The following is a 12,992-nucleotide window of genomic DNA, read 5'->3' as shown; positions in this document are numbered from 1 at the left end:
GAATGCAGATGTTCAACAACCGTTAGGAACACTTTGAATTTTTTTTAGCTCCAGATCCATCTTGACCCTTTTTCACTATAACTTGTGTAATTGTTTGCTTCATGCAGTTATCAAACTGTCATAGTGCCAGAGTGCCCTCCCTCCAAAACAGGAAATGAAACAGGAAGCAAACACGAAGAGCTATGAAATGTTCCTCAAATGGAGAAAAAAAAAAGAACGGGGGAACACAAGAGGCAAACCAATAAGGAAGTTATGAAACAATGAGCAACCACATCACTGTTGAATGAATGAGCTCTTAAAGTTCACCTCAGGATCTCTCTCTGGTCTAGAAAACCTTATCTCCAGACACGTCATTCTGGACCGTTAGGGCATAGAGTGAATTATCAGTCCACTAAGTCATACGCCTGTGGCCGTTTCAGAACAGAAGCTCTAATTGTTTAATGTGCTTCAATATTTTAAACTGTGGAAGTTTGGACCGAAACGTGCAGAATCTCCCCTGAAAATTATGTTTTGGCAAAAGGTCCAATGAGTTTAGGTGACACAAAACGGGGAGGAAAACCTTTGGTGGTCTTTAAGCAATGCTTCAGATGCCAAAAAAGATAAAAAGCAAAGGGTAGAAGCATATTCAAAGTAAACAATAATGAACCAAACCGAAAAAATAATGTAAATTGGGTTGATTCTGATCAATGCCAACCACCACAAGCGTGCACTAGGCCACAGACGTAAGGGGGCGGGGATGGGGCAGGGGCACAGGAAGGGTAGAGGAAGGGTAGAGGAAGGGTAGAGGGATGGAAAGGATTTGGGTGGATTGGTAGAGAACAGGAAGGATGGGAAGGGGAGGGAAGGTGGCGTTAACGGCCCAAAGGTCCCAGAACGTCTTACCATCACAGGTGCCGTTGGTCGCGAGCGCACCAGTCTCTGGCATCGCCGCATCACAAGAAATTTGATGCATGATTATCGCGTTTATGAAGTTGGCCGCTGTCATGGTGGTCTTACCGAGTGCTCGAAGTTCGTGTTCCTGTACGGACATCACTTTGTTTTGAGTCTTTTCCCTACTTGACGCGCTGCTGAGACCGTCCCCGCCGCGGGACGGGATGGAACTGCCGCCGCTGTTGCTTTCGGGAGCCAGCAAGGGGTGCCCTCGACTCGTGGTCAGCACGTGGTGGCTGGGGCCACTGTACGAGTATGCCCCACCGGGACTAGCCAGCTTGGGGTCAGACTTAGATGAAAGGTCCTGATGTTTGGGCAGACCTCCTCGCCCATGGCTTTTGCCCCCATCTCTGCTCGAGTCTTTAGCGTTTGGGTCTGTACCGGATGGGTAACCCTCGCTGGGTAAACCAGACCTCTGGAGGTGCCCACTAAAGCCTTGGTAGCGAGCAGAACCTGGTGGCCTGAGGAAAGGTAAAGATAAACAAATTTAAGCCAGCTTCATCATGTTTATCTCATTAGATTGACCATATGCAGTATGAGGGATAGAGACTTACCGTAGCACAGAGGGACTGTTGTGCTCAGAGTTGGTAAGGTTCTTTGAGCTGGTGTTGTGCAGGACACTGGGTCTCTGCTGCAGGCTGTCCTGGGGACGGGGGGAGAGTGGGGACGACTGGTGACCGATGAATGGATGAGAAGGGGGACGAGAACTGCTGCTGCTGCCGCACATTTGTTCAGGTGCTCCTGTTTGGACACAATGTTTAGGCGTTTAGCAATAATGGTCTGCATTATGGTCTTGCAGATCAAGACTACTGACTAAAGCATACTGAACAACTCAATACTAATTAAATTATAACTACAGCTGTATATCAGCGTTTTTAACTAAAACTTATTGAAAATATTTTTCGGGTAGTTTAAATAAAGCTTAAATAAAATAATAATAATAATAAAATAATAGTATGTAAATCAGATGTAAATCAATTAATGATTTATCAAATTAATTATAAAATCTTCCAAAAATGTATCATTTACAATTAATCCCATATAAAAATATTTGTTGAGAAAAGCCCCGAGATGTAGACAATAAAAAGACATAAAAAAGCATTAAACATATTCCAGAAAGTGGCTTTACACATTCAAAATGAAAGCCCTCACCTGGTCTCCATATAGGGGCGTGCTCCACGTTACCATGACCGAGGGACTTGTCTCTTTCTCTGTCCCTGTCCCGATCTTTCTCACGCTCTCTCTCTCGGTCTCGCTCCCTGTCCCTCTCTCGCTCTCTCTCGCGATCCCTCTCTCTTTCGCGCTCTCTTTCTCTCTCCCTCTCTCGTTCTCGTTCTCTCTCCGAAGACGACAAACTGCCTTGCATCTTGCTCATGTGAGAGGCTCCCACTGTTAAGAGACAATAAAATCATGAAGTGACGTGAACAGCACTTTTACCAAAAATTTGTTTTTAAATCACCATGTGGTGAGTTTGGGTGAGTGTACTGCTCTCTACCTGGTGAGATGGGAGAGGTGTTGTAGGCTCCGCCGGGGAAACCTGGAGAGGTTCCTGGGATGTATGCGAGACGATCCATGGGAGATGCAGATGTTCCTGCAAATACGCAGCAAACAAAATGAACGTGCCTCAGACAATCATATGTTAATATAACATGTAATATTTAATATGACTGCCCAAATTTACTTATCAGTGCCTATTTCTGTATTCAGCTAATGAAAGCTTCCACCAGGTCACTAACATATAGGAATACTTACTCCAAAAACTGAATTCCCCATCATTTACTAACTCTCATGTAATTCTCAGTGAATTAATTACTTAAATTGTGCTCGATGTCTTTAGAGGACTTGTGAAGGACAAAAGCTATGGCCACTTTGAGGACCCCTCACCTCTGGGTGTGGGCGAGTAGTTTAGGGACTGTTCTCGAGGGGTGAGGCCTCTGAGCAGGTCAGGTCTCTGGGCAGCCATGGCAGCAGCAGCGGGCCACTGGTGCATCTGCTGGGAGGTAATGTAGTCATTGAAGAGCGTTTGTCGGTTCTCCAAAGCTGCTGTTTCAGGGAAACCTCTGATCAGATAGGGTGGATATGGGTGAGGGTAGCCAGGAGCGGGGGCCAGGTGACGGGGCAGGTAATACGCTGCAGTGGAGACAATAAACAGAAAGTCAAACAGAGACAATACATTACACAATATTAGTGTTGTCAATTGATCATTTTTTTTAAACTAATTAATCGCACATTTTTCTGCAATTAATTGTGATTAATCGTACATACCATTAAAGTTTTTAATATATTTTTATGTTGTAATGCCTTCACATTTTATCTCCAAATGAATGTAGAAAAAACAAAGACAATGGGCCTCATTTATGAAACTAATGCATGATGGAAATTTGGGCGTAAGGCTGTTTCGACCCAAAACTTGGCATTTATCAATATGGAGGTGAGCGGTGACTGCGATCAAATCTCACGTCAGGTCTCAGCTCATGTTTTTAAGTTATCGTGAACTTGCGTGCAGCATAGTAAATCTGGTGGAGGATTGTAATGAGAGCATTTTGTTCATTTAGATTATTTTCCAGGGCTTTAGCTGTATATGCGCAAATATAACAGCATAAACAACAGAACATTCCCACACATCACGCACCTGCAGTGCTTCTGTAATCCGAGAAAAACAGAAATTGAGTAGTAAAAGGAATAAAATAAATAGGACTACACAAAATATTTTTGACTTAAATAATGAACAGATTAACAAAATAAAATATAAATCTATGCGACAAGTAGTAGGCTATATGCTACGCTTGTTTTTGTGACACTCTAGTCTAAGGCATTGTAGTTTTCTTTATATCTTTATTAAATCTGTTAGCGCAGGCGCCTCACGTGCACACACAACATATCAGATATTCTAAAATTAATCACGCCTTAATTTAGTCAGCCCTACATAATAATCTAAATGAACAAAATGCTCTCATATACTCAAATTAATGAATAATCAATTTTCAGCAGCCATTACTCCAGACTTTAGTGTCACATGACGTTTCAGAAATCTACTAATTTGGTACTCAATAATTTTTTTTTTTAATTATTAATGTTGAAAACATTTGTGCTGCTTAATATTTTTTGTGATACATTTTTCAGGATTCTTTAATAAAAAGTTAAAGAAAAAAGAAAACGAAAAAGAAAAAGAACAGCATTTGTCTTTACGGTCACGTTTGCTGAATAAAATAAAAGGTAAAATCTGTCATTTTGTTTTCCACATTACATTTTAAGATTTTACAGGCCTTTTAAAATTCCCTGTCATTTGTACTGCTAAATTGCAAATGCGTAAAATACCTGGGTCAATCGGGATGCCCCTGGGCAGAGATGCAGGGTCAAATGTTAGAGGTATCTGGCCACGGTACATATCGGTTCCCAGCCCCTGCAGGATCCTCTCGTAGGCCAAAGACGCAGTGTGCTCACCCACCGTTAGTGGAGACTTAGTGGAGCTCATATCTCGAGGGGTGGGAGTAGACTTTCTCTCCTGCTGCTGAGCCTTACTAGAGCCTAAGACACAGAGCAACAATTTTTAAAACCTCATAAAACTCACACCAGCTACTAAATGCCATTGACTGGTAGAACATGATACCTTCATGTGCACGCTGTGAGCTTTCTCTGCCGGACAGTGGAGAGGCTCTGTGTGAGGGTGGAGGATAGCCAGATCTTTTGTGATCTTCATAGCCCACTGGACTGTGGTGGGATCTGCTGCTTTGCTCTCCACTCATCGTCAGTGGAGAGGCACGGGACAGAGAGCTGGGGGTGCTGACCACAGCACTGGGTCGGGATTTGCTCCCCATCTCATCATAGCGAGCCCTGTCAGACCCTCTGTGCTCAGGCCTGAGCTCTAGATGAGGGGGCAGTCCAGAGTAAGGCCGAGGAGAGCTGGCGATGATGGAGCGCACGTCATGCCGCTTGGATGAGCCGACTGGCTCTTGTTTCAGAGGGGTGCCCTGTAGAAGACACATTAAGTGAGCAAATATCAGTATTTAAAGACTTGGCTTAATTTCATCAGCTGCCAAAGTCAACGTATAAATTACCAATACCAAGATACCAAAGCCAGACTTCTCGCATCAATCCAAACCTAATATGATTTTCGTAAACGTGGCAAGAAAAAGTGTAGTACTTTCAGAATTTTTACGGATTTAAATTAATTTGTGAGATTTTCCACCACAACAAGTAAAAAATGTCAAAGTCAGAATTATAAGTCACCTGGGTGATTGAGCCCTCTTTGGGCTTGCCTATTACGACCCCCTCAGGAGGGATCAGGTGGATGGAGCGTCCTCCCTCTTTGACAGTGGGCACCATACTCTCATGAGAGCGTGATTTAAGAGAATCAGTGGGATGACCAGGGCCACGGGGTGATGGAGAGCCCTCTCTTTTCATCAGTTTAACGTTTTGACGCTGACAGTCATCCCGTGGGATTCCTGAGAGAGAAAGAGAGAATTAAGACAATGACCACCTCAAGCTAAAGGAGGTCAGTCGAGGCTGTGGCCTGTGTTTCTGAGATCATGCTGACCTTGGGATATGGATCCACGAATGTGGTGTAGATGAGGGCTATCACGATCATGAGGCATTGCTCGACTAATCAAACCTGCAGCACAGAGAAAAAGCAATGAAGGAATGTAAACTGGAAAAACGGGAAACAGTGAAACCTCATGTCCGTGATTGATCAAAATGTAATAAAAAAAAGAGCGTGTTATGCTTACCTTCAGAGGCAGATAGTGAGTCTCTGATGGGTGGCACACGAGACATGCCAACATCCATCATCTCGTAGGACCTTTTTAGCCCACTCATGTCCCCACGACCCTCTTCTTTAGAATTTGTACCCCCTGTGTGATCAAACACACACAATAGTTTGAAACTAGTTCTGCCTTTATCACTGAAGTTATGAGCATTTACATGTTTGTGTACACTTACGGTCAAATGAAAGGATGTGTCCACTGATGCCCTCGTAGACTACGTGCCCTTTAGAAGGAGTGTCTTCTCTGCTTCTTTCTCTGCTGGGGCTGTCCTCAGTGATAAGACGGGTTATTGTGCCCTTATACAAAACATCTGCAGGAGTGCCCTGAAAGAGATGAAAGAAAATGCTTTGTTTAAATTCATCATGAAACGAAAGTTGTGATCATCTCTTCTTACTGAACCGTATATCCAAGTGAGACAACTTGAGAAAGTCTTTTAAAAAAATATGAAAACTTTTGACATGCAATGATGAATTGTTTACCACATATGTATGGAAATTTACTAAGATAGCTAATGTGGTCAATTTATTTGATGTTGTCTTAAATGTATACTTATGTAATAAGCATAAATACTTTAAATACTTTATAATTTGTAAAGAAAACGAGTAAAAGACTACAATGCACATAGGAGGGTAAGACTTCCTCAAGCCTGACCTGGTTTGACCCTTGTGTTGTGAGATCAGAAAATTCAAAGCAGCAAGCACTTTTTGTCTCTGGTATTTCATAACAATTGTATTTTTAGGTTACAATACTGAAAAACGGATGCTAAAATGTGCTTCAAAAAGAGGCTGGAAACTTTTCAAGTTTGTTGCAAGAAATCACAGCAGGACAAATTATTTTTAAAGGTTTGACCTTTAATTGGAAGTTTGGATGATGTTTAAGCTTCATGCATACTAGTTAAAAATACCATGTTTCATACAGCTGCATATGACTAGTACCTGTATCAGGTAGACAATGGCTCCTTATCTTCTAATATATCTGCCAATAACTCTTGCAAATGTCAGAGATAAACACAGAGCTTATCTCTACACACAGACTTGACCCCGGTCTGATTAAACAGCAAACAGCCCAACAACATTCTGATTTGCGTGAGCATGTAATATGCGCCACAGTAGGTCAGTTGGCACATTGAGTGCGCGTTTGAGTGATCAGTAACATCAGGCTGCGATGAGACGTGTAAACACATTAATAAAGGGAGAGAACAGAATTGCACGCTGTGTACCTGTTGTTATGGCAACTGATTACCAGTTATGTCATAATATGACGTGGTATGGCTGTGACGCAAACTGCCTGTTCCATTTGTTTGTTGAAGAGCCATTTATCTGAGCTGACTGCTCACCGTAATGTGTGTAAAATTTCATTCAATTGTTTGCAAAAACATGATTAGTCAATGAAATGTTGCAGCTGCAAAAACACATTTTGGAAAACTTTCAGTGCCACCTCTCTTCGACAAAATAGTTAACTGAAACGGCTTTTATAGGGAGGGAAGCTTCCTACCTGAGTGATAGAACCTCCTCTATATGATATGGGAGCTTCTTGGTGCACACGTGTGCCAGGGATGCCCTTTGTGATGCTGCCACCCTGAACAGCTGGCATGGGGCCTGTGAGAAAGAGTTAATACTGTTTTCAATCTATTCGCGGTATAAGCCCTATTTCTGCATTTTAATCTCTTTGAACCAAGACTGAAATGAGATGAGGGATAATGATTTGGCCAAAACTCACCCCGTGATGCAGCACTGTCCTGTGTGGAGAGATTCTCAGCCTGAGAGGAGGCAGAGCTACGTGGAGACAACTGCTCTTGTTTAACCACTGGAAACCCTCCTAAGGAGACAGAAGGAGACAGAAGGAGACGTTGGATATGGAAAACGGATTGCTGACTTATGATTGCTCGCATTTACGACTCACACTCACCCATTTTCCTCTGGTCCATCCAGGAGAGAGCCATGGATCCTGGTGCTGGGATTTTCCCATGGTCGGAGCCATGAGATGGGTTGTGCAATTGCACTGGAGTACCCTGCAATACAAAACAGCATTAACACCAGCATGTACATATTAAAATACTTTTAAAACACTTTGAATGCACTATACATATTATTAATGATCGGTCCCAGTAATACCAAGTCAAAAGAACATTCATTGCTACTGTGAGAGATTAAGTGCTGCTCTTACCTGCGTGATAGAGCCGCCAGGTTTGGCAGAGGAGATGAGAGGAGGGGGTTCTGGGATATGTAGGGGCCGCACAGCAGCCATTCTCTCCTGTGGCTGTAGAGTGGGAGCCAATGCTGAAAGAGAGTGATTAAAACATTTTTTATACAGTACTGAGCAAAAGTTTTAGGCACGTTAGTATTTTCACCAAAAAAAAAAAAAGAGAAAATGGTTTTCAGCCAGTTATTTATATCATTTGATGTAGTGTGTCCGTAAGAAATATCATCTTAATAATATTAATAACTAATATTACATTTAAATTAATAACATTTATTGTTATTTATATTCATGTATTTTAGTTAATATTATTTTATTACATTGTATTAAGACAAAATATGTATTTTATTATAGAATATTATCTGAAATAAATAAATAAATAAATAATATTTTTGAGGCTTTAGACAGGGCAATATTGTCTTACAGGGATTGTAGTGTAGCAGCTGTTCATGGCTGAATTTGGCCATGTCTCTGGGCGAGAGCTGGTACGGTGACATCACTGGCCGGCCTAGACCAACAGCCCGAATGTCATCAGCCCCGGGAATCTTTTTACCGTCCGCAAGAGGAGAGAACGCCCTGGATTTATCTGCACACATGCACAAAAACGTACAAAGATGACTGTCAAACAGATGATTACTGGATAGCAGTCTATGCCACTCTTTTTTGGCGAAGGTGAAAATGACAAAGCTCAAATCATCATCACAACCCCTGCATCAAAAGCAGCAATCTCCAGTGTGAAAACACACAGATAGCAGTTATTCCACTCATCATAAGGCTCATCAACACTGTAAGCTGGAATCTGCGAGCGTAGCGGCATGCAAACACATCTGCGAATCATTCACACTCCCAGAAATCAACACGCTTGATTAGAGTCTGATCTAACAGTGTGTGAGTATGCGCGTGTGGTGTGTAAACCTACGTAATCCATGTAGCAGAGCCTGAAGCCATCTCTCGTTCCACTCCAGCTCTGCAGGGACAGACACACTGCAGCTCATCACATGGCCATGACCCAAGACTCTCTTTCTCTCCAAGTACTCAAAAGGAGCAGTTTTGTGACTTAACTTAGTGCTGAGTGCCCACATTTAATACCACCACAACCATCTTTGCTTAATGAAGTGAAATTTCCCTGTTGAGGACTCCTATTCATGGCGTGTAGTGATACTGAGATAATGAGATAATCCTACCCTTTCCAGAAAAAAAGGACTTTCTCTTCCTGTCCTCATCCATTTAACTTCTTTTTAAAGGGCTTCTCTTTTATTTAAAGTTTAATCAATGACAAACAAATAGGCTTTCAATTATATTTTCATGTTACGGTCGATATTAAAAATCTACACCAATGTGTCTGCACTCTTAAAGAGATGCATTTAAATAAAGAATATACAGAAAAAAAAAGTTTCAAAAAAAGGATAATGCCCAGTCAGTCTAAATATGAATACAAAATAAGAGGATTTTTATTTTTTTCTTTGAAAGAGACCACAGAGTGATACAAGAGACTAGCACAGCTATGGGAATCAGACTTTTTTTGACAGCAGAATGCTGCAACTAATTTTTTAGACTCAAGTGTGCCAAAGAGCAGTGTAACAAATATGAAGTAGTTCCTGATGGACATTATAAAAAATAAGAATAACTTATCTTAGCTCATACTAATATGGTAACAAATATATTGTGCATCCCTAATTTTATGTGTACGGAGAGTAAAGACTAGCAATGTTATTATAAGGTTTAAACGTTACAAAAATATTTTGGTTTTTAATTTCAGTTTAGTTTCAATGGTTTAGTTTTAATGATTCATAAACAGTACAAGTTCATTTAGATCATAATAGAATTAGACTTTTTATGCAAGATTTTATTGAAACTAAACAAGATTTCTGTTTGGGTGGTCACATTAGTAAAATTTTCAATTTTCAATCATGTTCAATAGTGTAGCGATGTATGAAGCACAGCTCACACTTTTAAACCAAGCATTGTTTTTATGGTTAACGTGGCAAATCCGGGTGACTAACTTGAACCCATTAAAGATAGCATTGATTTCTATTGAAACGGCAGGATTTTGCTTGTGAAAACTTGCCAAATAATGTTTAATGTGCACATCAGCCTGTTACTAAGACAGCATTCATTTCAGATCTGCATGTGCCAGGTAACAAGGTGAAATGATGCTGGTGGTTGTTCACTACCTGTCTGTCTAGGTGGTCAGGTCTTGACTGAATACACCATCTTTTGTTACTATATTTACAACCAACGCTCTTCACAGCACTCAAAAATACAACAACCCTACCACTCACATGTGCACAGACACACACATCAGAACTTGCTTAACTGGTGGGGTTGACACAACCGAGGAAAACAATGGTGGTTGAGAAAGCTGAGGAGGGAAACGGACTGAAGGAACAGATGAAAGGATAATGTGGGATAAGGAACATGAGCAGCTTACCCTCTCTCTCTCTGTCAGAGACACCAGGGCTGCGAGTCCTGACCCGTGGGCTACTCGAGTCCCCGACCCCTGGATAATGCTGAGATTTGGTTGGCTGTGGCTGCTGCTGTTTGGCCTCTTGGGAGGATTCATGTGCCATGGTAATCTGCTGCTGGTACAACGCAAGAGCATGGGGCATAGCCTGCTGCTTCCCTAGCAACCCAGGCCGGTTATCTCGTCCTGCTACAGACACCTCTGGCATCTACACACAAAGACAAAATGCTTATTTTATGCTTACTATAAACCATTACACAAGACATGTACATGTTTATAATCTACTTAAATGTTCCATATGAAAAACTAAATTAACAGGAAGAGGAGTCATTAAGAAAAACACAATGTTTACAATATCACAACTATAAGCACATTAACATGACCGCCAAGGGTGTGCAATATTGACGAGGTGGGGGGAAACGGACAATATTTCCCCCTTTAAACTGATGGTAACACTTTATTTTAAGGTGACGTAGTTACACGTTACTACACGTACTTACTATAGTAATAACAGTAAAATATGCATAATTACAAGTAACTAACCCAAAACCAAAATCCAACCATAACTCTATAGTAAGTACATGTAGTTAATTAATATTACTCAGTGCTTATTTGAGTAATTACAATGCAACTACATCACCTTCACCATCAATAAAGTTTTACCAAATTGATGATGATACCAAAGAACGAAGCAGGTGATTGTCTCTATGAATGGGTGATTAAATCATTAACTCACCCGATAAAAAAAATGCTCGGAGACGTGTAATGATTCAGCCGTGGCTTTTTTTGCAACTATTTTCGTTGGCGAAATAGAGCAAAAGCGAATAATATTGCATCTAAAATGTAACTCACAACGTTAACTAGTTTATAAAAACTGCTAGTCAATTATAACAGAGGTAATTTACATGCAAGCTTAAATGGACAGCAACAACCAAACCCATTTGAGCCATGTAGAAGTCAGGGGGAAAAAATACATCCCTTTAAAAACACAGACTAATAAAGAAGAGGGGGAATACGAGGTCCTCTTAAAACACCACATATCAGTTTCCACACCCCTTCTCTCGCCAGAGCTCAGACCGTTCAGTCTTCTGTAAACTCATCATGAGTGTCTGAATAGCTAAGAGCAGAAGTGGAAAACTAGCATCTCATGGGATTAAAAACAGCTTTAGTAACCATGGCAACATGGAGAGAAGATGCTAATCTGTGTAATCTGGCCAGATATGGCTTGTGTTAAAAACCTCATGAAGTTCAAACCACAATTGACTGTCACTGAACATGAATAAAGGCAGGATGAAAAGCAGATGAATGTTGGCATACTCACAATGGGAGGAATGGCGGCCGCTCTCTGCTTGAGCGTTTTGAGGTCCAGCGGTTTCTGAACTGGAGAAGAGATCACTCCATCATGGGCGAAATTCAACAAACTCGGCCTAGGAGACGTCATTGTGTTGAGAGTGAGAAGTGTTATTGCTTAATATGGTTGTGGTTCTCTCTTATTTACTGTCTTTGTAAACAGCCCATTAATGCCACAAAACCACAAACACACACACTTAATCATCATCCCACCACACATAAACAAATATAGACTTTCCACATGCAATCGTATGGAAATGTAAAATGCAAAATACACGAAAGATAGCCAGACAGACACACACACACTTCTCGCTCTGTTATGTTTGGCAAGCTAACAGGGTAATGTTTCCCCTGACTCAGCCAACATATACAGTGTTTGCTGTCATGGAAAAAATAGAGTCCTACAGGACAAATCAACAATCCCAGCCTCCTTAACCACAAAACACATCAGACCCCACCCAAGCAACCAATCAACCCTCACTGCCAAACACACACATTCTCACCTGTTCTTTTCTGAGCTTTCAGTCTCCTCCACCTCATCGGCGCTGCATGTGGCGCTGGAGTCGCTGTCGTGAGCTCCGCTCTTTCCTCCGTGCTCCTTCTTCTTGACCTCTTTCTTGCCTTCCTCCACCTCAAGGGCAGGAGGCTTCTTATCCTCTCCTGCCACCTCCTTACCACCCTCCCCTGGTTCAATCTTCACTTCCTGCTTCAATCCTCCCAGCTCCCCTTCTCCCCTCTCCACTTTTGGCTTCTCATCCGGCCCTGTCTCCACAGATGCCATGTCCTTGTCCGTGGAGGAGGAGGAGGAGGAGGAGGAAGTAGCGTTGGGTGCAGATTTGGGCCGTGCCGAGCCCTCTTCTTTGACCTTACTGTCATCTGAGGAGCGTGGGGAAGGGAGGCTCTCAGTGTCTGAGCTGTTATTGGCTCCACCTGAAAAAAAAAGGTGATGGGAAACGTTGTAAGAGGGCATGACATGGACGGTAGCTGATCTGTTGAGTGTGGTTTGGTGATTGAGTGATTAGTGGCACTTCTGACTGCTTTAAAGTGGTTTCAGTTTGTTTTATCCATGTTAAATCATTTCTCCCATGTCCTGGAATAAAGATCTGATTATGGGCTTGATCAGCCTTTTTTGGTAAAATACACTACCATTCAAATGTTTGTGCAAGGTAAGATTTTTTTTATGCTGACCCATGCTGCATTATTTATTTGACAAAAACAGTAATATTGAGAAATATTATTACAAATTAAAATAACTTATTTATTTTTAGATATTTTTATATTCATGA

The 12,992-nt window shown here is 41.6% G+C and overlaps 1 protein-coding gene across 4 annotated transcripts in view; it reads right to left on the bottom strand.

Moving 5' to 3' along the window:
• Positions 1–12,992, bottom strand: part of ncor2 (nuclear receptor corepressor 2) — a 117,882-nt gene that overhangs the window by 10,311 nt on the left and 94,579 nt on the right. For 2 of the 4 annotated variants that reach the window (XM_079896701.1, XM_079896702.1), the window contains 20 exons: positions 12,210–12,636; positions 11,678–11,783; positions 10,324–10,564; positions 8,812–8,859; positions 8,317–8,478; positions 7,860–7,972; positions 7,602–7,704; positions 7,413–7,511; positions 7,188–7,291; positions 5,869–6,016; positions 5,658–5,780; positions 5,468–5,542; positions 5,161–5,375; positions 4,541–4,901; positions 4,249–4,458; positions 2,815–3,060; positions 2,426–2,521; positions 2,083–2,319; positions 1,485–1,671; positions 997–1,391 (listed from right to left, as the gene is read on the bottom strand). In XM_079896701.1, the coding sequence (XP_079752827.1) occupies positions 997–1,391; positions 1,485–1,671; positions 2,083–2,319; positions 2,426–2,521; positions 2,815–3,060; positions 4,249–4,458; positions 4,541–4,901; positions 5,161–5,375; positions 5,468–5,542; positions 5,658–5,780; positions 5,869–6,016; positions 7,188–7,291; positions 7,413–7,511; positions 7,602–7,704; positions 7,860–7,972; positions 8,317–8,478; positions 8,812–8,859; positions 10,324–10,564; positions 11,678–11,783; positions 12,210–12,636 (3,696 nt within the window). The remainder of the gene's footprint in view (positions 1–996; positions 1,392–1,484; positions 1,672–2,082; positions 2,320–2,425; positions 2,522–2,814; positions 3,061–4,248; positions 4,459–4,540; positions 4,902–5,160; positions 5,376–5,467; positions 5,543–5,657; positions 5,781–5,868; positions 6,017–7,187; positions 7,292–7,412; positions 7,512–7,601; positions 7,705–7,859; positions 7,973–8,316; positions 8,479–8,811; positions 8,860–10,323; positions 10,565–11,677; positions 11,784–12,209; positions 12,637–12,992) is intronic. The other 2 variants (XM_079896703.1, XM_079896704.1) reach the window with 1 other exon arrangement.

The sequence above is a fragment of the Squalius cephalus genome, assembly GCF_949319135.1.
Source record: "Squalius cephalus genome assembly, chromosome: 16".
Lineage (NCBI taxonomy): Eukaryota > Metazoa > Chordata > Actinopteri > Cypriniformes > Leuciscidae > Squalius > Squalius cephalus.
The sequence above is the reverse complement of the archived record's forward strand: the minus strand, read 5'-3'. Positions and strand labels throughout refer to the sequence as shown.